This window comes from Penaeus vannamei, chromosome 19, assembly GCF_042767895.1.
Source record: "Penaeus vannamei isolate JL-2024 chromosome 19, ASM4276789v1, whole genome shotgun sequence".
Lineage (NCBI taxonomy): Eukaryota > Metazoa > Arthropoda > Malacostraca > Decapoda > Penaeidae > Penaeus > Penaeus vannamei.
Window position 1 is genome coordinate 30,929,044 of NC_091567.1, and position 22,500 is coordinate 30,951,543.

Genomic DNA, 22,500 nt, shown 5'->3' on the forward strand with positions numbered 1-22,500 from the left:
TGCCGCCTGGCCTGGCTGCGCTTGTCTCCGTGGGTGAAGCAGGCCCGCGTCCGCTGCCTCACGGGATTCATCCCAGGCGACCTGGAGAGCACCCCCGAGTCCGACTACAGCGGCTGCCTTTAGAGCGAAGACGAATCGCCGCGGAAGACGCTTTTTCCTTCTAGCTGTTTTGTCTTATTTGTTTGCGTTTGTTGCTGTTGTTGTTTGTGTTTTTTCTTGTATCAGTTTTCTTTCTCTCTCTACATTACTCGTATTCATGAGAGATAAATTTCGAGAGATAGATAATGCTAACATAAGTTATTTTTGTTATTTCTTTGCAATTCCATTGTAGCACACATGTACTCCAACGTATTTACCAACATGGAAGCTAATGAATCTTTTTCAATGTGTGTTCATACCAATTGTTCTTATTATAGAAATATGATTTGTATCCATTTTCAAGCTGAGAAACCTTGCTAAACAAATTCATAAATATTAGTCTTGGTATGTGCAACTTACTGGATTAACTTGAGAAGTACTGACGTATCGCATAACTTGTTCTGTTGCTATTTTCTTTTAAATTGAAGTGCATTGTATTGGAGTGTTGTCAATCGAGTCAGATTTTTGGCTACAAATGAGTAAATGAATAAATAAAGATAAGACAACCTGACACATTGACTCGCGTATCGCTGACCTTGATCAAATAGATTGAAATACTTCAGCTTCTAGTCACGCAGATAATTTGCGTTTCATTTGTTGTTTCGTTAAGAGGAATAAAGGGAAGGGAATCAGGTCGATAGATTCTGCTTGCAGTTTTCGAGCATTAGATTTGGTATGTGACTATTGCAGAACTTTTAAGTCACACACACGCACAGACACACACACTTCCACGCATATATAAACACACAAATACACAGACATATATATGTATATATATATATGTATATATATACATATATATGTATATATATGTGTATATATATACATATATATGTATACACACACACACACACACACACACACACACACACACACACACACACATATATATATATATATATATATATATATATATATATATATATATATATATATATACTTATGTACACCTACAGACACATGTATATATATACATATATATATATATACAGAGAAAATTATATAAAAGATATTGGAAAAGATTAGAAGAGACCTAAACCCTGCAGAGGAATGTTACAGGCTGAACACACACATGTATTCACATTGTGTGTCTATATGTATTTCTTCTACCTCCTATCTCTATATATACACACGCATACTTATATTTATATTTGAATATATATTTACTGATAAATATATAGACCTTTTGCTCCGGGATAGGCAAACAAAAACAGTACAGAACAGATATATTTAACATAAACATTCGAGACCAAAAAAAAAACAGGGAAAAATGTTCACAGATCAAACCTGTTCTTCTGCACATATTCCCATTGCCGCATTGGTATAGTGTATGATGAATATATGCATAACCACCGTTATATAGTTAAACTTCATAAACCACAGAAAGTAGTAAGACAAGGTACATAATAAATATAAACAAGCTGTTCTATTGTTTCCATCTAAGGAAATGATTCCGGGAAGATGCACGTGGGAAGACTGAAGTAAAAAAGGTTTTCATGCAAGAGTCGTAATACTGTGTATCATTTTCCTGGACTCACATCTCCCTCCTGCTGCGGGGCTCAAATTTTACAGACTCGAGAAGCTCATCATCCAAAATAAAGTTCCATGTTCTTGTGTTAAACCTGTCTAATATTTGTCCCATGCTCTCGTGTTAAATCTGTCCAATATAGACCAATGTTTAATCTGTCTAAAGTATTCTTTTGTTCCGGAGTTAAATCTGCCCAGTGTAGTGCTATGTTCCTGTGTTAAATGAGTCCAATATAGTCCTATGCACCTGTGTTTAATCTGTTGTGTAGACCTATGATAAATCTTTCCAATATAGTCCTTTGCTTATATGTTAGAATTGCCCAGTGCAATCCTATGTTCTTCTGTTAAATCTGCCAGACTTAGACCCATGTTCTTGTGTTAAATCTTTCAATGTAGGCCTATGTTACCAATGTGGTATCATTCCCTGCGAGATATTCCATTGTTCTGGGTTATGCACTACAGTGAGGTCGCATGCACTGGCTGAAATCTTTTCCTACTATCTTCTCGGTCCGGGAATTAAAACAGCTGGGTTGTGTGTGTGTGTGTGTGTGTGTGTGTGTGTGTGTGTGTGTGTGTGTGTGTGTGTGTGTGTGTGTGTGTGTGTGTGTGTGTGTGTGTGTGTGAGAGAGAGAGAGAGAGAGAGAGAGAGAAACAGGGATTGAAAAGGACAAAGCAGGCAAACAAACAATTCGACAGGTATGAACCACAGCGTCACGTGATGCGCACTTCAGTTCAGTTTCTCGCCCAGGAACTTGATGGTGACGTCATGCATGAAAGCGTTGCCAAGGCGGGCGTAGTCGGCGGTGGTGTTGACGGGGAGCCCTTGGAGGGTGGGCGCGGGGCGGCGGTCGAACGGGAAGCCCATCGGTCGGGCGTCGGGGTACTTGGCGTCCTGCATCCCGCAGAAGGACACGCCGTTGGCACACCGCCTCACGCCCCCTGAGTTCGACACCAGCATAGAAAAAGGATTAGCATATGCACTTCAGTATGCATTTAGGGATATATAGCATAATTGTATGAGGATGAAAGACTTAAAATGTCTTTCTGCCGACCCAACGAACATTCATTATGCGCATATACACAAAAATAAACGCACATCTATCAGTTTAGACATGTATATCTACCGCATAGATAGATAAATGTTTTTATATATCCGATAGATATGCATGTATCTAGATGGCCTCGCACAATTTGAACAAACCGGCCGTATGACTATATTTCAGATGTGGACCACGTACTTTGTCTTTGGCGTAGTCGTTGAGCATGAAGAAGAGCTGGAAGAGCATTCCCTCCGGGCTGCCGCGGGGGAGGACCATGTGCTGGGGCCTTCCGCACCCGCAGAAGTTAAATGCTGCCAGTTCACCTGAGGAGGATGAGGCGGTTCCGAAATCTTCTGGATTCACCGATCAGTCAGTCGTCATTGTGATGGTGGTGGTTGTAAGTAATCCTTCTATGAGTTTAAACCAGTATCTTCGCTTAGTACCCGTTCTGTATGTAATTACTACTGCACTGAATCCAGTAGTAACCCAGAGGAAATAGATTTGATTTAGAAAGAAAAAAGAAACAAATGCAATAATTCTAGTTGCTTGAAAAGTAAAAAATGAGAAAGAAGAAAGGTAAAAGATGGAAGCGAAAAGAAGATATATATAAAAAGAAAGAAAGAAGAAGGAGGAGGAAGAGAAGAAACAAAAGAAGAGGAAGAAAGAAGAGAGCAAAAACGAAAAGAAAAGAAAAAGAAGAAAAGAAGTAAAGGAGGAAGAATCAGAAGATAAATAAAAGAGGAAATAGCAAAAGAATACGAACAATATGGAGGAGGAGGAGTAGAAAAAGGAGAGAAAAAAGGTAAGAATAAGGAAACGAAATGAGAGAAATAGAAAAAGAAGAAAAAGAGGAAGAAGCAGAATAAAAGGACAAGGTAGAGGAAGGGGAGAGAAAGAAGGAGAGGAGGGATGAAGAAACAAAAGAAAATAAGGATGATAATGATGATAACATTAATGAGGATAATGATAATAAGGATAATAAAGATCATAATGATAACTATAAGGAAAAAGATAACAGAGACGAGAAAAATGTATATATCTATATATACACATGTATATATAGACAAATACAAATTCACATATATACATACATATATATATTTGTATATATACATACATATATGAATGTATATATTGTATATTTACATATGTATACACACACACACACACACACACACACACACACACACACACACATATATATGTATATATATATATATATATATATATATATATATATATATATATATATATATATATATATATATATATATATATATATTTACATGTATATATGTTACCTGGAATACACGAAATTAGGGATTACACATAAAACCTGAAATAATCAGGGATTTTACGTAATCGCTGTGACCACAGGCAAATACAGTTATTACGTGATATCTTAAAAATTAATAAATGATAATGATATAAAATAAGATATATAAAGAAGTTTGTATGGTATATCAATAATGCATTGACTTCTGAATGGTAAAATATATCTGCAGGAAAGTTTGAGGTAATATGACATGAAGAAAACAAATTGGTCACACAGATTACATGAAATATCTAATCGTTTCAGGGTTTACGTGTAATCCCGAGTTCCACATATTCCCTATAACATATATATATATATATATATATATATATATATATATATATATATATATATATATATATATATATATTCATATATATATGTTAATAAATATATAAACACACACACACACACACACACACACACACACACACACACACACACACATATATATATATATATATATATATATATATATATATATATGTTCATGTATGTTTGCGTGTGTATGCATCTGTGTGTGTGAAAGATATCTGAGTGTTTATAAAAACACATATAGTGCGTGTGTGTATGTATGTTGGCTGAGTTTTATGTACGTTGCATAGGATGTCAACAGTACATGGAATGCAATGATCTATCATCACAAGTTAACTAGAATGATTTGATTGTTATAACAGTGTGGGATTTCCCTTGCAAAATAGGAAAGAATTTATTGGGTTTCAAAGGTCGGTCCATTATGTAAAGAAATGTTACAATATCATTAACGTAATAAAGCCTTATCGGTGTAGGATTCAGGATTAGCATAAGGCCACAATATGTAGACAACTAGAAATGGCTGATCCCATACATTAGTGTGTGCATCCATGTAAATTAAGATTTAGTGTTAGGAAAAAATAAGATGTAGGATTATGTTGTAGGAAGGACAGATTATGTATTGAGAAGTAAATAAATAAAGTGGTTGATATCGGTGTGTTTCTATTCATCTGACGAAAAATTTATACTGTCATTTTTCTATTCCTGGGATACGGATTAGAGCACTAAAATCTCACTGTCATAAGGATTTTATGTATTTTTGAAATGAAATGGTAAATCTGTAACAATGTTTTACAATTATATTGATTTATTCGTAAATGTTGCTACGTGCCAGGTACCTCTTTTCTGACGGAAAGTATCTGAATTTCATCATTTGCCCGGGTATACATGCGCTTGAACTCTTCGTGGAAACCCAGACGATCCGGTTGACGTGCGTCAGAGTTGACTTCCCACGCCGTCCTCGCAGCCCGTGTCACTCCTCGGCGCGCCGCGGATCCAGCAACATGCAAGCGAAACTCCTGCTTTCTCTCGCCGTCGCAGCCGCGTTGAGCGTGCTCAGCGCCCAGAATGCTGCTGCACAGTCAGCAGGCTGTGACACAAATGACGGCATTGTCTGTTTCGGGGACATGAGTGTCGAGCAGATTCAGCACTTCCTGAAGAAATACAGCGTCATCACCGGTGTCTGGGACTTGAAAACATTCCGAATCGACAGCAATCCTAGCATCGAATACCTCCCGGCTGGGCTGCTGGCCGACCTCCGCTTCTCTGAGGTCCGGATAACATCGTGCCCGAAGCTGAGTCGCGTGGAAGACATCACGGGAGCCTCGAGTGCCACTCTGAAAGAAATCCTCTTCGTCGGCACTGCTCTGACGGAGATGCCGGCGCTCACTGCACCGCACGTGACCAAGATGACGATCATTCAGCCGACGACCCTGACAGTGAGTCGCTCTGCCCTCAGCGGCATGAGGAGTCTTCAGGTAAGCTGAAGTGGTTGTTTCATCTTTGTTTCATCTGATTTTGATTGCTGAACCATATATTTTTTTTATAACTCACCCTTTTCTCTTTTATGGTTCTTTGATTTTTGTTAGGTTCTTTATATTGGCTGAAAGAAAATTATATCCATCTTTTTGAATCAAATATAGGGACGTAAAGTTAAACTGTGAATCAAGATTCTCACACACACGCTACTTTATAACACGTCCAAATTTTGCTTAATGGATCGAACTTACGTTGCAGGAAATTCACATCGAGAGTGCTTCGGTCATGCCGCTTGCCTTCTACGACCTGAAGAATGTGCAGACGGTGAGGATCACCAGCATGCCGCAGGAGACCGTCCGGGCTCAGAGCTTCAGCTTCGACTCGCCCGCGCTGAAGGAGGTGCTGCTCTTCAACGACGCCCACGGGTGGAAGGGACAGGCTCAGCCGGGCGCGTACCAAGGTAAGTTTTTGTCGAGTTATTTTTTCTTTACGGTGGCTGATATATATGATTTATTTATTTTTCATTTTTCCATTATTTCTAATCGATGCATCTATTTCGATTATTAGCTTTGATGACAGTCCTTGCCTCTGTCTTCTAGGTTTCCCAAAGGGATCTCGCCTCAGAGTCATCGAATCCGAGACGATCGCCAAGGAAGTGTACATCGGCGTGGTCACCGGCGGAGGCATCTTGGATATACCTGGTAAAACCTGAGGGACATAATAACACAACACGGATAAACCAACACACACAATTATCTCTATTTTGAATGTTTTCTAGCTCGAGTCAGTCCCCGTCTTCCAGTCCATTTAAGGAACTAATCTAATGAATTGATAAATAGGCTTTGAAATTAGTACATAAAAGGGATAGTGAATCCTAACTTTCCATTGAACTTGGTCCGATGATGAATTATAATCCTTTAGTTAAATAGCCAATAGCTCGTTCTTTCTGTTCTAATTCTCTAACCTAATGAATTCATAAGCAGGTTTTGAAATTAATACTAGCCCTAGGCAATACCTTTTGTCCTAATGTTGAGCTATAACCCTCTTGTCGAATAGCCAATAGCTCGTTTTTTCTGCTCTAATTCTCGTTTTCGTTTTCCTTCCCCCAGAGCCATTCGACTGCGACTGCCGCCTGGCCTGGCTGCGCTTGTCTCCGTGGGTGAAGCAGGCCCGCGTCCGCTGCCTCACATCGACCCACCCGAACGACCTGGAGAACACCCCCGAGTCCGACTACAGCGGCTGCCTTTAGAGCGAAGACGAATCGCCGCGGAAGACGCTTTTTCCTTCTAGCTGTTTTGTCTTTTTTGTTTGCGTTTGTTGCTGTTGTTGTTTGGTTTTATTTGTCTTTCTCTCTCCACATTACTCGTATTCATGAGAGATAAATTTCGAGAGATAGATAATGCTTACATAAGTTATTTTTGTTATTTCTTTGCAATTCCATTGTAGCACACATGTACTCCAACGTATTTACCAACATGGAAGCTAATGAATCTTTTTCAATTTATGTTCATATCAATTGCCCTTATAGAAATATGATTTGGATCCATATTCAAACTGAAAAACTTTGTTCAGCAAATTCAAGCGTTAGTGTTGATATCTAGGTTAACTTGAGAAGTATTGGTGTATCGTATAACGTTGCGCTGTTATTTTCTTTTAACAAATTATATTGCATTGTACTGGTGTGTTGTCAAATTTTTCCAAGATAATAAATTTTCAATAAAAAAAGACTAATCTACTCACATTACCATAATGAAATATGGTATCTCATTACCTAGGTCTTGTCCAATGACATGGTCAAAAGAGCGAGCAGATCGAGTCTGATTTTGGATAAAAAAAAAAAAATCACTCACGTGCCGCTCACCATGCCTAAATGTATGTGAACATAAATACAATTTTTTTTGCACACACAAACACACATGTAAACATCCATGTATGAATAACTGGGTTTGTGTGCGTGTGTATGTGAATGTGTATTCGTTTGTACGAAAGATAGATGCGAGAGACTGTGTTTATAAACACACACACACAATGTGTGTAGACACTGCGTGTGTATGTTGGTTTAGTTTTAGGTACGTTGCATAAGGTATCACCAGTAAATGGAATGCAATGGTCTATTATTATACGTTAACTAGAATAATAATATAGTTTAAAAAAGTGTGGGATTCCCCTTGCAAGATGGGAAAGAATTCATTGGGTTTCAAAGGTCAATCCATTATGTAAAGCATTGTTACAATATCACTGACGTAGTCAAACCTAATCGGTGTAGGATTCTTGATTAACGTAATGCCACTTAATGCGTGGACAGTTATAAAAATGACTGATGATTGAATACAATGGCGTGTGTATCCATTTAAATTAAAGTTTGTGTTATAAAAAAGAAGAAAAATGTAGGCCTATGCCGTAGGAAAGACTGATTACATATTAAGTAAATAAAGTGGTTGATATCTGAGTGTCTTTATATATCAACCAATTTATTTATATTGTCATTTCACTATTTCCTGGAATATGAAATAAAGCAATATGAATTTTACTGTTGTGCATTGGATTCTTTGTAACGAAATGAACTTGTAATCAGAGGCGGAAAGCCTCTGAATTTCATCATTTGCCCGGGTATATATACGTATAAACTCTTCTCGGAAACCCAGACGATCCGGTTGACGGGCGTCAAAGTTAACTTCCAACGCCGTCCTCGCAGCCCGTGTCACTCCTCGGCGCGCCGCGGATCGAGCAACATGCAAGCGAAACTCCTGCTTTCTCTCGCCGTCGCAGCCGCGTTGAGCGTGCTCAGCGCCCAGAATGCTGCTGCACAGACACCACGCTGTTATACAAGTGACGGCATTGTCTGTTCCGGGGACATGCGTGTCGAGCAAATTCAGCACTTCCTGAAGAAATACAGCGTCATCACCGGTGTCTGGGACTTGAAAACATTCCGAATCGACAGAAATTTTTACATCGATCATCTCCCGGCTGGGCTGCTGGCCGACCTCCGCTTCTCTGAGGTCCGGATAACATCGTGCCCGAAGCTGAGTCGCGTGGAAGACATCACGGGAGCCTCGAGTGCCACTCTGAAGGAAATCTTCTTCGTCGTCACCGCTCTGACGGAGATGCCGGCGCTCACTGCACCGCACGTGACCAAGATGACGGTCCTTCAGCCGAAGACCCTGACAGTGAGTCGCTCTGCCCTCAGCGGCATGAGGAGTCTTCAGGTAAGTTGCGGGAAGGTGTTTCATCTTTGTTCCTGATTTTGACCGTTTTGTGATTAAATTGTGATTCACTTTTTTTTTATCGTTGAAGCTTATTTAATGAATTCTTCCTGTTTTCTGTTTACATTCATCTTCTTTTTGAAACCAAACATGGGAATGCCACGTAAAGCTACACTAAGAATCAGGATTCTCACACACACGCTACTTTATAACACGTCCAAATTTTGCTTAGTGGATCGAACTTACGTTGCAGGAAATTCATATCGAGAGTGCTTCGGTCATGCCGCTTGCCTTCTACGACCTGAAGAATGTGCAGACGGTGAGGATCACCAGCATGCCACAGGAGACCGTCCGGGCTCAGAGCTTCAGCTTCGACTCGCCCACGCTGAAGGAGGTGCTGCTCTTCAACGACGCCCACGGGTGGAAGGGACAGGCTCAGCCGGGCGCGTACCAAGGTAAGTTTGTATGTCGAGTTATTTTTTCTTTACGGTGGCTGATATATATATGATTTATTTATTTCTTTTTCATTTTTCCATTGTTTCTAATCGATGCATCTATTTCGATTATTAGCTTTGATGACAGTTCTTGCCTCTGTCTTCTAGGTTTCCCAAAGGGATCTCGCCTCAGAGTCATCGAATCCGAGACGATCGCCAAGGAAGTGTACATCGGCGTGCTCACCGGCGGAGGCATCTTGGATATACCTGGTAAAACCTGAGGGACATAATAACACAACACGGATAAACCAACACACACAATTATCTCTATTTTGAATGTTTTCTAGTCAGTCCCCGCCTTCCAGTCCATTTAAGGAGCTAATCTAATGAATTTATAAATAGGCTTTGAAATTAGTACATAAAAGGGATAGTGAATCTTAACTTTACATTGAACTTGGTCTGATGATGAATTATAATCCTTTAGTTAAATAGCCAATAGCTCGTTCTTTCTGTTCTAATTCTCTAACCTAATGAATTCATAAGCAGGTTTTGAAACTGATACTAGCCTAGGCAATACCTTTTGTCCTAATGTTGAGCTATAACCCTCTTGTCGAATAGCCAATAGCTCGTTTTTTCTGCTCTAATTCTCGTTTTCGTTTTCCTTCCCCCAGAGCCATTCGACTGCGACTGCCGCCTGGCCTGGCTGCGCTTGTCTCCGTGGGTGAAGCAGGCCCGCGTCCGCTGCCTCACATCGACCCACCCGAACGACCTGGAGAACACCCCCGAGTCCGACTACAGCGGCTGCCTTTAGAGCGAAGACGAATCGCCGCGGAAGACGCTTTTTCCTTCTAGCTGTTTTGTCTTTTTTGTTTGCGTTTTGTGTTATTGTTGTTTGTGTTTTTTCTTGTATCAGTTTTCTTTCTCTCTCTCTCCATTTCTCGAGGGAAATTTGGAGAGACAGATAATGCTTACATGTAATTTTTGTTATTTCTTTGCAATTCCACTGTAGCACAGATGCACTCTAGCATATTTACCAACATGGAAATTGATCAATCTTTTTCAATGTGTGTTCATACCAATTGTTCTTATTATAGAAATATGATTTGTATCCATTTTCAAGCTGAGAAACCTTGCTAAACAAATTCATAAATATTAGTCTTGGTATGTGCAACTTACTGGATTAACTTGAGAAGTACTGACGTATCGCATAACTTGTTCTGTTGCTATTTTCTTTTAAATTGAAGTGCATTGTATTGGAGTGTTGTCAATCGAGTCAGATTTTTGGCTACAAATGAGTAAATGAATAAATAAAGATAAGACAACCTGACACATTGACTCGCGTATCGCTGACCTTGATCAAATAGATTGAAATACTTCAGCTTCTAGTCACGCAGATAATTTGCGTTTCATTTGTTGTTTCGTTAAGAGGAGTAAAGGGAAGGGAATCAGGTCGATAGATTCTGACTGCAGTTTTCGAGCATTAGATTTGGTATGTGACTATTGCAGAACTTTTAAGTCACACACACGCACAGACACACACACTTCCACGCATATATAAACACACAAATACACAGACATATATATGTATATATATATGTATATATATACATATATATGTATATATATGTGTATATATATACATATATATGTACACACACACACACACACACACACACACACACACACACACACACACACACATATATATATATATATATATATATATATATATATATATATATATATATATATACTTATGTACACCCACAGACACATGTATATATATATATACATATATATTCAAAGAAATTTATATAAAAAATATTGGAAAAGATTAGAAGAGACCTAAACCCTGCAGAGGAATGTTACAGGCTGAACACACACATGTATTCACATTGTGTGGCTATATGTATTTCTTCTACCTCCTATCTCTATATATACACACGCATACTTATATCTATATTTGAATATATATTTACTGATAAATATATAGACCTTTTGCTCCGGGATAGGCAAACAAAAACAGTACAGAACAGATATATTTAACATAAATATTCGAGACCAAAAAAAAGGGAAAAATGTTCACAGATCAAACCTGTTCCTCTGCACACATTCCCATTGCCGCATTGGTATAGTGTATGATGAATATATGCATAACCACCGTTATATAGTTAAACTTCATAAACCACAGAAAGTAGTAAGACAAGGTACATAATAAATATAAACAAGCTGTTCTATTGTTTCCATCTAAGGAAATGATTCCGGGAAGATGCACGTGGGAAGACTGAAGTAAAAAAGGTTTTCATGCAAGAGTCGTAATACTGTGTATCATTTTCCTGGACTCTCATCTCCCTCCTGCTGCGGGGCTCAAATTTTACAGACTCGAGAAGCTCATCATCCAAAATAAAGTTCCATGTTCTTGTGTTAAACCTGTCTAATATTTGTCCCATGCTCTCGTGTTAAATCTGTCCAATATAGACCTATGTTTAATCCGTCCAAAGTATTCTTTTGTTCCGGAGTTAAATCTGCCCAGTGTAGTGCTATGTTCCTGTGTTAAATGAGTCCAATATAGTCCTATGCTCCTGTGTTTAATCTGTTGTGTAGACCTATGATAAATCTTTCCAATATAGTCCTTTGCTTATATGTTAAAATTGCCCAGTGCAATCCTATGTTCTGTTAAATCTGCCAGATTTAGACCCATGATCCTGTGTTAAATCTTTCAATGTAGGCCTATGTTACCAATGTGGTATCATTCCCTGCGAGATATTCCATTGTTCTGGGTTATGCACTACAGTGAGGTCGCATGCACTGGCTGAAATCTTTTCCTACTATCTTCTCGGTCCGGGAATTAAAACAGCTGGGTTGTGTGTGTGTGTGTGTGTGTGTGTGTGTGTGTGTGTGTGTGTGTGTGTGTGTGTGAGAGAGAGAGAGAGAAAGAAAGAGAGAGAGAGAGAAAGAGAGAGAGAGAGAGAGAGAGAGAGAGAGAGAGAGAGAGAGAGAGAAACAGGGATTGAAAAGGACAAAGCAGGTAAACAAACAATTCGACAGCTATGAACCACAGCGTCACGTGATGCGCACATCAGTTCAGTTTGTCGCCCAGGAACTTGATGGTGACGTCATGCATGAAAGCGTTGCCAAGACGGGCGTAGTCGGCGGTGGTGTTGACGGGGAGCCCTTGGAGGGTGGGCGCGGGGCGGCGGTCGAACGGGAAGCCCATCGGTCGGGCGTCAGGGTACTTGGCGTCCTGCATCCCGCAGAAGGACACGCCATTGGCACACCGCCTCACGCCCCCTGGGTTCGACACCTGAGTCAAAAATTAAAGAATAATTATTATATGAACTTCAATACGCATTTAGGGATATGTATTGTGTGTGTTCGCTACACCTGAAGGGTATCTGTGCATGAGAATGAAGGATTTTAAATGCGTATGACCACATTTCAAATGCGGATACGTACTTTGTCTTTGGCGTAGTCGGTGAGCATGAAGAAGAGCTGGAAGGCCATTCCCTCCGGGCGGCCGCGGGGGAGGAGCATGTGCTGGGGCCATCCGCACCCGCAGAAGTTAAATGCTGACTGTTCACCTGTGGAAGGAGAACGCTGAGGACGGCTTACGATATTGTCTGTATTTCTGTCTGTTTATGTCAGTCGGTCTCTTTCTCTCCCTCCCTCCCTCTCTTTCTTTCTCTCCCTCCCACCCTCCTTCCTCTCTCTCTCTCTCTGCCTCCCTCCCCCCCCCTCTCTCTCTTTCTCTCCTTCCCCCCCCCCTCTCTCTCTCTTTCTACCTCATCCCTCCCTCCCTCCTTCTCTTCTCCCCTTTCCCCTCGCTCCCCTAGAACCTACTTGAGTTCCCGGGCCCAGAGTTCTCCAGGTCCTTGAAGGTCAGTTCCTCGAGGTTGGTGATGGAGGACTCCTTGGACGACCTGACGACGTGGTTCTTGCCGGGTTTAACTGCCGGTACCGAGTAAAAGGAGATTAGTGATTGTAGATTCACTAGTTTTTCCTTCTCCTTTTCTTTTCTTTTTCGACTCTGATTGCATCGCCAAGATAATGATGATATCGATGATGAGTAAATTAAATCGCATTTGGTTTTCATGTGTCTATGAAATGACCTCAGAAAAAAAAGAAAAAAAGAAAAGAAAGAACGAAGAGAAAGAAAGAAAATTTGGGAATAAAAGATAGGGATTGACACTAAGACAAAAAGATGAACAGGAATGATAAAATAAAAATAAAAGGAACAGGCGAATGTCAAAAACTCACGGTGAACAGTGAACTTGTCCAATTCACACCAGAGGATCCGCTGCTCCATGAAGTTCATCTCTTGTTCTCGACCATTGAACTTCGGAGCCAAGTATATCCTCACAGTCACCTCCTTCGGCTCTCGCAGGTCGTTGTTGATCTGGAGGGCGACGAGGATTTACGTTTCGACATGTTTTCGATTCTCCGATCAATCAGGTATCACTGTGATGGCGATGCTTGTAGATAATATCAATATCTCTATTAACTTAACTGTATCTTCGGTTAGTATCCGTTAGTACAATCGTTCTTTTTGTAATTACTACCGTTCTGAAGCCAACTCAAGACGCGCAAGATGAAATAGACAATTTAGAAAGGAAAAGAGAAGAAGTACTTTGTGGTCAGTAATTTGACTCAAACGTCACATACGCAATAAGTCATGCTCATAGAAAAGGGAAAATGAAGAAGAAAAAGACACGAAGGAAATGAAAAGAAAACAAGGAAAGAAAGAAAAATAAGATGGAGGAAGAGAAAAAGAAACGGAAGAAGCAGAAGAAAACGAAAAAATGATAGGAAAAAAAAAGAGAGAGGAAGCAGAAGAATAAAAAAGAGGAGAAAGAAGGACAGGAAGGGAAAGAAGTCAAAAGAAAATAATAAAATGAAAATAAGAAGAGCAAGAAGACAGAGGAGGAGAAGAAAAGCAGAAGAAAAAAGAAGCAAAAGAAAAAAAAGGAAGAAGGAAAACGAGATGGATAATAATAACAATAATAATGATAATAAGAAGTAAGAAGAGAATAACAACTGAGAGAGAGAAGGAGAAAAAGAAGAACAGGAAGAAGGAGAAGGAGAAAAAGGAGAACAGGAAGAAGGAGAAGGAGAAAAAGAAGAACAGGAAGAAGGAGAAGGAGAAAAAGAACAGGAAGAAGGAGAAGAAGAAAAAGAAGAACAGGAAGAAGGAGAAGGAGAAAAAGAAGAACAGGAAGAAGGAGGAGAAAAAGAAGAACAGGAAGAAGGAGAAGGAGAAAAAGAAGAACAGGAAGAAGAAGGAGAAAAAGAAGAACAGGAAGAAGGAGAAGGAGAAAAAGAAGAACAGGAAGAAGGAGAAGGAGAATACTAATAAAAAGAAATAAGCAACCACCGACCTGTATATGGTAGTCGAAGGGCTTGTGGTCGAGATGCGTGAGGCGAAGAATCACGGGTCTACCGTTGAAGTCGATGCCGCGGCTGGCTTCGAATTCCCTTGTGTTCCAGCCTGTGAGGAGGACGTCAGCCTCGTCGTCCCTCACCACGCCAGCCCTTCCGATCCTCACGCCGGGAAGGAACAGCTGTTGAGGGGAAGGGGAGAGGGGATCTGGAGGCGTATTTCAAGATGGGAGGGGAAAGAACGTTTTCTAACTTGGGTAGGTGTTTGTATTCCAGTCGGGAGAAGGGTTTAAAGGGTGATGGGTGGTGATGTTTGGTGTCAAGAAAACCGTAGTTTGATACTACAAATAATAAGCATATAGGAATATGAGTAACTAGCATTGGCTAACAATGCCCATAAGCACGAGATAGTAATAAGAAGTATCTGATAAGCATAAGTATCCATTGGCAATAATACTAAACAAGAATTTTAAAAACGTAATTAGAATTTGACAGTGATAACTAACAATTGGCTATAATAATAAAAAACAAAAAAGAAAAAAGTAATCAACATTTGATAACTAGCAATCGGCAATAATACTTAACAATTATTTAAAAGAAGTAACTAACATTTGACAGCCACAACTAGCAATTGGCAATAATACTTAAGGATTTAAAAGAAGAAACTAGCTTTTGACCGAAGAGATTAAACAGGACTTACTTCCTCTTCCTTGTACGGTGGCTGGGTCAACTTGTACTCCTGGAACAAGTCATCCACGAGCTTGTGCAGGCGGAAGAACACAGGGTCTCTGAGGGACGTCCCCAAGTCCCCAACGACGCCCATTTCCTCCTGTGATAAAGTGAGAGAAATCAGTATCTTTCAGGACGCTTGTTTACGTCATATCTTTCGAGTTCTTCCCTGTCTCTCCTGTCTCTCTCTCCCTTTATTCCGCTCCCCTCTCCTCTTCCTTTCATTCTGTCTCTGCCTCCCCCCCCCCCCCGCCTCTGTCTTTTCCTCGTCTTCTCTTACTCAACCCTTTTCCTCCCTCTCCCACTCTCTTTCCCTCCCTTCTCATTTCCCCACCTCCCATTCTCCCTCCCTCTCCCTCTCCACTCTGTTCCCACTGCCACTCCTTCTACCTCTTCTTCGTTCTCTCCCTCTCCCTTCTCTCTCTCTGGTCTTCTCTTTCCTTTATCTTCCCTTCCCTCGTTCCATCTCCTCCCAGCTCCCACTGTCTCTCCCTCTCTTCCCCTCTCCCTCCCTCCGCTCCCCCTCTCCTCCCCCTCTCCCTCTCCCTCTTCCCCCCTCTCAGCTCCCTCCCCCTCTCCTCTTCCCCCTCTCCCTCTCTTCCCCCCCCTCCCTCTCATGAGTACCTTGTGAGCGTTGTCAGGATCGTGTGAGAAGGCCAGGATGTCGTGGCCTATGTTGTGCAGGTCGCCGTAGTAAGGGAAGTTGACGCTGTGGTCGGCGTCGGCCTCGAGAGCGTCGGCCAAGATGTCGATCCCTCGCTTGCCGGATGTGACGTCATCTCGAAGAGGAACTTTGTCACCGTTGCGCTGTAGCGGTATAGTTTTTATTTATTATCTATCTGTTAATTCAATATCGTTTCATTGATCTGTCTCTCTTTATTTATCTCTTTATTTACATTTACTTATTTTTTTTGTATCATCTTTTCGTTATGGATCATGCAATTCTTATAATCTAAGGCCATTATTGTTAGTCAAGAGAGAGAGAGGGGGGAGAGAGATGAGAGAGAGAGAGAGAGAGGGAGATGAGAGAGAGAGAGGGAGATGAGAGAGAGAGAGGGAGATGAGAGAGAGAAGGAGATGAGAGAGAGAGGAAGAGAGATGAGAGAGAGAGGGAGATGAGAGAGAGAGAGAGAGGGAGATGAGAGAGAGAGAGGGAGATGAGAGAGAGAGAGGGAGATGAGAGAGAGAGGAGATGAGAGAGAGAGGGAGATGAGAGAGAGAGGGAGAGAGATGAGAGAGAGATGGAGATTAGCGAGAGAGAGGGAGATAGAGAGAGAGAGGGAGATGAGAGAGAGAGAGAGGAAGATGAGAGAGAGAGAGAGGGAGATGAGAGAGAGAGAGGGAGATGAGAGAGAGAGAGGGAGATGAGAGAGAGAGGAGACGAGAGAGAGAAGGAGATGAGAAAAAGAGAGAGGGAGATGAGAGAGAGAAGGAGATGAGAGAGAGAGGGAGAAAGATGAGAGAGAGAGAGAGGGAGATGAGAGAGAGAGAGGGAGATGAGAGAGAGAGAGGGAGAGAGAGAGAGAGAGAGAGGGAGATGATAGAGAGAGGGAGATGAGAGAGAGGGAGATGAGAGAGAGAGAGAGGGAGATAAGAGAGAGAGGAGGAGATGAGAGAGGGAGAGAGAGTGAGTGAGTGAGTGTGAGAGAGAGAGAGAGAGAGAGAGAGAGAGAGAGAGAGAGAGACAGAGACAGAGAGAGACAGAGAGAGAGAGAGAGAGAGAGAGAGAGAGAGACAGAGAGAGAGAGAGAGAGAGAGCGAGAGCGAGAACGAGAACGAGAACGAGAACGAGAACGAGAACGAGAACGAGAGCGAGAGCGAGAGCGAGAGCGAGAGAGAGAGAGAGAGGCGATAAAACTCACATCGACCATGTAGCCTTGATGTATGGCACCCAGGAGTCGAGCTCGCCAGATTTCCAGGTCAGTGATGTCGACAGGATCTCCGATTTCGGTGCGTCGGAAGTCCTGCCGAGAAGGTGGGGGGGGGGGGATTAAGAGTGAGACTAGTGCGTATTGTTATTATACTCATTACTGTTGGTGGTGTTATTATTATATTTGTTACTCTTATCATTATATTTTTACATTATAATTTTATGAACATTATTACTGTTGATAACATTATCGTTGTTGTGTTTATTATTAGTATTGACGTTATTATTACTTATCAGTGGCAGCACGTTATTCTAAGGGCCCCACATTATCTACCTTAAGCATCATGTTCTCAAACGATCCTCGCATTCTCTACATTTAGCAGTATGTAGTACAAGTTGCCCCGTATGTTTTATCCTTAGTAGCATGTTAAGTTGGGGAGGACATCATATTCTTTACTTCTGGGAGCGATCCAAGAGAACCCTATAGTCTGTACCCTGAAAGTGTGTTATCCAAGAGAGCTTTATATTTAATATCTTTGTTTCTGTGTTACCCAAGAGGATCCTATGCTCTATATCTTCGTCTGTGCGTTATCCTGGGATCCCTTACTTTGTATCTTTGTGAAAATGTTATACAAAGGAACCCCATACTTTGTACCTAAGAAAGTGAGTTTTCCAAGAGAGCTTAATACTTAATATATGTGTCTGTGTGTTATAGTTGGCACCCCACGCTCTGTATCTTTGTGAATGTTATCCAAGGGAACCGTATTTTCTGTACCTTTGGCAGCGTGTTGTCCTGGCGCGACCCCCAAGCCCTGCCGGAGTTGTTGACAGTCAGTTTGGGGAAGTAGCCGTCCTCGATGGGCACGCGCCAGTTGTCGAGCTTCTGAACCCTCGGAAGGCCCAGGCTGAGACGCTCCATGTCGTACCTGTCAGCGAGCGTCGAATAAGCAAATTAATAAGTGGATTTGAAGGAATGTTAGATAATGGGGAATGGTCACTGTCAGAGGGAATTTTGTAGGTAGTGTGATACGGTGGTATAAAGAAGAGGGGAAGTGTCATTGGTTGAACACACGCGTGGGTGTTACAAGTTGCGAAATCTTGTGGCTAAATGGAGGTCAGAAATGCAGGTTATGAGCTGTTCTAGTCTACGAAATTTCATGGCTGAACACAAAGCGAAAAGAACACCATCATCATCACATCATCATCATCATCATCATCATCATCACATCATCATCATCATCATCATCATCATCACATCATCACCATCATCATCATTATCATCATCATCATCATCATCATCATCATCATCATCATCATCATCATCATCATCATCATCATCATCATCATCATCATCACATCATCATCATCATCATCATCATCATCATCATCATCATCATCATCATCATCATTATCATCATAGAATATGGATTGGTTTGGAGTAATTGAGATTCGTATTCGCATTAGCTAAAGTGGAAACAAAATATTCGCATTCACGAATACCAAAATTTGTTCATTCTTTCCATATTTATATAGAGAGAGGATGAATGAATGGAGAGAGAGGGAAAGAAGAGATGGGGATAGATATAGATAAAGAGAGAGAGAAAAGGTAAAACTACAAAAAGCAAACAAGAATATAACAAAGCGCGCTAAAATCAAATAATAAACAAACAACAATGCAGACCACATAAAAACTCAAACACACAAACATACACACACACACAAATCAACAAACACATACATACACACACAAAAAAATAAACAAACACACACATACACACAAAAAATAAAGACAAAAAAAAAATCAATAACACGACCACTTTTTAACCCAAATCCCCAAAATATCAATAACACGACCATTTTTTAACCCAAATCCCTCACCTGGCGATAATTTGCTGGTGCATGTAGTAAAACAGCTCCCCCTTCCTGTCCCGGTCGACGCCCATGCCAGGCGGGTAGATCAGGTGCCAGTGCCAGTGGTGGACGTTGATGCCGTAGTCTTCCCGCCAGTACGAGACCCGGTGTTCTGGCTTGACGGGGGAGCCAGAAAACTCCGGACCGTGTTCTATGATCACGGCTTCGCTCTGGGAAAGTTATTCTTGTTATTGGTGTTGTTAGCATTATTATCATTGGTATTGTTATTATCGCCATCACTGTCATTCATTGTCATTATCATGATAATGATATTATGATGATGATATTAATGATAATGATTAAGATAATAATAATGATAATAATAATAAAAATAATGATAGTAATAATAACAGAGTTATGATAAAAAATAATAATAACAATTATTATTACAACTAAAACTATCATTATTATTATTGTAATTGGCATGATAATTATAATTAGCGGGTCCCGTAGATATTGCTTATCTCCTTCAACCTCCCCCATCTCCTTTACCCCCTTATGTCCCTCTCCCCCCATTCCACTTTTCTCTTCGATCCCCCTTCCCCCTCTTCCTCTCAGAGTCTCTTTCGTTTCCCCTTCCTCATCTCTCCTCTCTTCAAGCTCACTTATTTTCTTTTATCCCCTCCTCCTCCCCTTCCGTTCTCGTTATCCGTCCTTTTTTATCTGTTCCATTTCTTCTTCCGCTTCCTTAATCCCTCTCCATCCTTTATTTATTCTCTGTTCCCTTTTTCTTTTCCTTCTTTTTTCTTTCCCTTTCCTACCTTCTTTTTTAAGTAATTTATGTGGATTGATCATTTCAGTAAAGTGTAATTGCCTCAGAGAACTACCATAATGACAGCAATTGTGATAATGATAATAACAAGAATTGTGATAAGAGCAGAGTTAGATGCATAACAAAAGGTCTTTATGTGTATATGTGTGTGTTTGTGTGTGTATGTGTGTGTTTGTGTGTGTATGTGTGTGTTTGTGCGTGTATGTGTATGTTTGTGTGAGTGTGAGTGTGAGTGTGTGTGTGTGAGTGTGAGTGTGTATGTTTGTGTGAGTGCGTGTGTATGTTTGTGTGAGTGCGTGTGTGAGTGTGTGTGTATGTGGTTCTTTAATATCTACGTTGTCAATCATAACCCCATTTTACATCCAAAATGAAGCTAATTCAACTCCGCAGTCACACAGAATATTTTTTTTTTTCAGGCATAACATCCCCAAATTACGGTGAAATGAAATGGCTTCAGCTCCAGTTACATGGAATATAATTGGATGCGTAACAAGCAAGTGCAATATACGGGGGGGGGGGGGTCGAATGGGTCAAATACCAGCAGAACTATATTTATGTTCTATGATCATCATCATTATGATTATTATATCATTATCATCAATATTATCTTTATCCTTTCTCTTATTATCATTTACACAAACATTTTAATATCATAAAATTATCATTGACATGATAGCGATAATATTTACTTTTTGTTATTATTTTCATCCTCCTCCTCATCATTATTATCGTCATTACCATCATCATTATTATTATCATTACCATCATTATTATTCTTATCATTATTACCCTTATTATTATTATTATCTTTATTGCCATCATTGTCATCACATCCATTACTATTACTTTGATGAATGTTCATTTACTCCATTATAATATCTAATGCCGCTATGATTACTATTTTCGTTATTCTTATTATTAGCATTATCAATTTATCACTATTGATATTGTTATATTGTTATCCATATAATTTATACTCATTTTATTTGCTACCCTTTTCATCACATATCATCATTATTATCATCCTTTATAGTAATAAATAGGTCCAGAAATAGCAGTCCAACTAACAGCAATAGCAAGAACAGTAACAACAACAGGAGTAACAACAATAACAGTAACAATAACAGGAGTAACAACAATAACAGTAACAACAACAGGAGTAACAACAATAGCAGTAACAACAGGAGTAACAACAATAACAGTAACAACAACAGGAGTAACGACAATAACAGTAACAACAACAGGAGTAACAACAATAACAGTAACAACAACAGGAGTAACAACAATAACAGTAACAACAACAGGAGTAACAACAATAACAGTAACAACAACAGGAGTAACAACAATAACAGTAACAACAGGAGTAACAACAATAACAGTAACAACAGGAGTAACAACAATAACAATAACAACAACAGGAGTAACAACAATAACAGTAACAACAACAGGAGTAACAACAATAACAGTAATAACAATAACAGTAACAACAACAGGAGTAACAACAATAACAGTAACAACAACAGGAGTAACAACAATAACAGTAACAACAATATCAGTAACAACAACAGGAGTAACAACAATAACAGTAACAATCGTAATGCTAAAAGTAGTAATAAACACCCTGTACATACCTGGTTAGGATCCATCCTGTTTACCTGCAGCTGCGCCCTCGACAGCGCCTCCTGGGGCACGAAGCGGGACGGGAACACCTCCACCATGGTCGGCAGACGGACGGAATGGAGTTCCTGAAGAAGGCGGTCGAAAGGGCATCGTTGTACAATTGCATTACTCGGGTAGTGTCTTGCTCAAGTTGATGAGGTATCAGGATGTCATATAGCTATATGAAAACACTATATGATATATAATTATGATATATATGACATATATAAAAAAAATATATATGATAATACATATATAATATATAATATAATATATACAATATATATAACTATGCAATATATAACAATAAATATATAACAACAATTATATAATAACGCAGTAAGGAGCGTATTAGAGTCTTTAAAGACTAGTTAATCACTTAACAAGATCATATTGACTGATACAGTGCTTGTGAATCGTTGTACCGTGTTTGTAAAAGATCTTCCGTGGTTTGTTTTTAACATATTACTTAGAATGACAAGTAAAAAAAAAGTTGATGGATGGAATAAATAAGAAAACGAGAAAGAGAAAGAAGATTGCTTGGAAATCTAACTCATCTCTTAGGATAGTGAAGGAAGCAACCTGGACGAAAAGGATGAAAAATCATTATAACAAGAACATGATAACTCCAAGAGAAAGAAAGAAAATAAATGATGGTGAAATAAAAGATAGAGAGATCTAGAATGGAAATTAAGAGATCATGGAAAAGGAAAAAGATAATAGAATACAATCCTA

The 22,500-nt window shown here is 40.0% G+C and overlaps 4 protein-coding genes across 4 annotated transcripts in view; 3 read left to right on the forward strand and 1 right to left on the reverse strand.

Moving 5' to 3' along the window:
• LOC113804816 (uncharacterized) overlaps positions 1 to 649 on the forward strand; it is a 2,460-nt gene extending 1,811 nt beyond the window's left edge. The window contains exon 4 of the mRNA XM_027355724.2: positions 1 to 649. This exon is cut by the window's left edge and continues 17 nt beyond it. Within this exon, the coding sequence (XP_027211525.2) occupies positions 1 to 123 (123 nt within the window). The 3' untranslated portion in view covers positions 124 to 649.
• A 4,663-nt stretch (positions 650 to 5,312) lies between these two features.
• On the forward strand, positions 5,313 to 8,341 carry LOC113804814 (uncharacterized). The gene is made up of 4 exons (XM_027355723.2): positions 5,313 to 5,810; positions 6,070 to 6,271; positions 6,411 to 6,512; positions 6,921 to 8,341. Exons 1-4 carry the CDS (start codon positions 5,337 to 5,339, stop codon positions 7,058 to 7,060), a joined length of 918 nt encoding a protein of 305 aa, XP_027211524.2. The 5' UTR covers positions 5,313 to 5,336; the 3' UTR covers positions 7,061 to 8,341.
• Positions 8,342 to 8,484: 143 nt separating this feature from the next.
• On the forward strand, positions 8,485 to 10,775 carry LOC113804817 (uncharacterized). Its single transcript, XM_027355725.2, has 4 exons — positions 8,485 to 9,017; positions 9,268 to 9,469; positions 9,617 to 9,718; positions 10,120 to 10,775. Exons 1-4 carry the CDS (start codon positions 8,544 to 8,546, stop codon positions 10,257 to 10,259), a joined length of 918 nt encoding a protein of 305 aa, XP_027211526.2. The 5' UTR covers positions 8,485 to 8,543; the 3' UTR covers positions 10,260 to 10,775.
• A 698-nt stretch (positions 10,776 to 11,473) lies between these two features.
• LOC113827090 (phenoloxidase 3) overlaps positions 11,474 to 22,500 on the reverse strand; it is a 12,519-nt gene continuing 1,492 nt past the window's right edge. The window contains exons 4-14 of the mRNA XM_027379986.2: positions 21,738 to 21,851; positions 19,302 to 19,504; positions 18,199 to 18,349; positions 17,416 to 17,517; positions 16,178 to 16,360; positions 15,525 to 15,653; positions 14,824 to 15,006; positions 13,706 to 13,844; positions 13,289 to 13,396; positions 12,905 to 13,029; positions 11,474 to 12,752 (exon numbers count right to left, since the gene is read on the reverse strand). Of these exons, the coding sequence (XP_027235787.2) occupies positions 12,528 to 12,752; positions 12,905 to 13,029; positions 13,289 to 13,396; positions 13,706 to 13,844; positions 14,824 to 15,006; positions 15,525 to 15,653; positions 16,178 to 16,360; positions 17,416 to 17,517; positions 18,199 to 18,349; positions 19,302 to 19,504; positions 21,738 to 21,851 (1,662 nt within the window). The 3' untranslated portion in view covers positions 11,474 to 12,527. The remainder of the gene's footprint in view (positions 12,753 to 12,904; positions 13,030 to 13,288; positions 13,397 to 13,705; positions 13,845 to 14,823; positions 15,007 to 15,524; positions 15,654 to 16,177; positions 16,361 to 17,415; positions 17,518 to 18,198; positions 18,350 to 19,301; positions 19,505 to 21,737; positions 21,852 to 22,500) is intronic.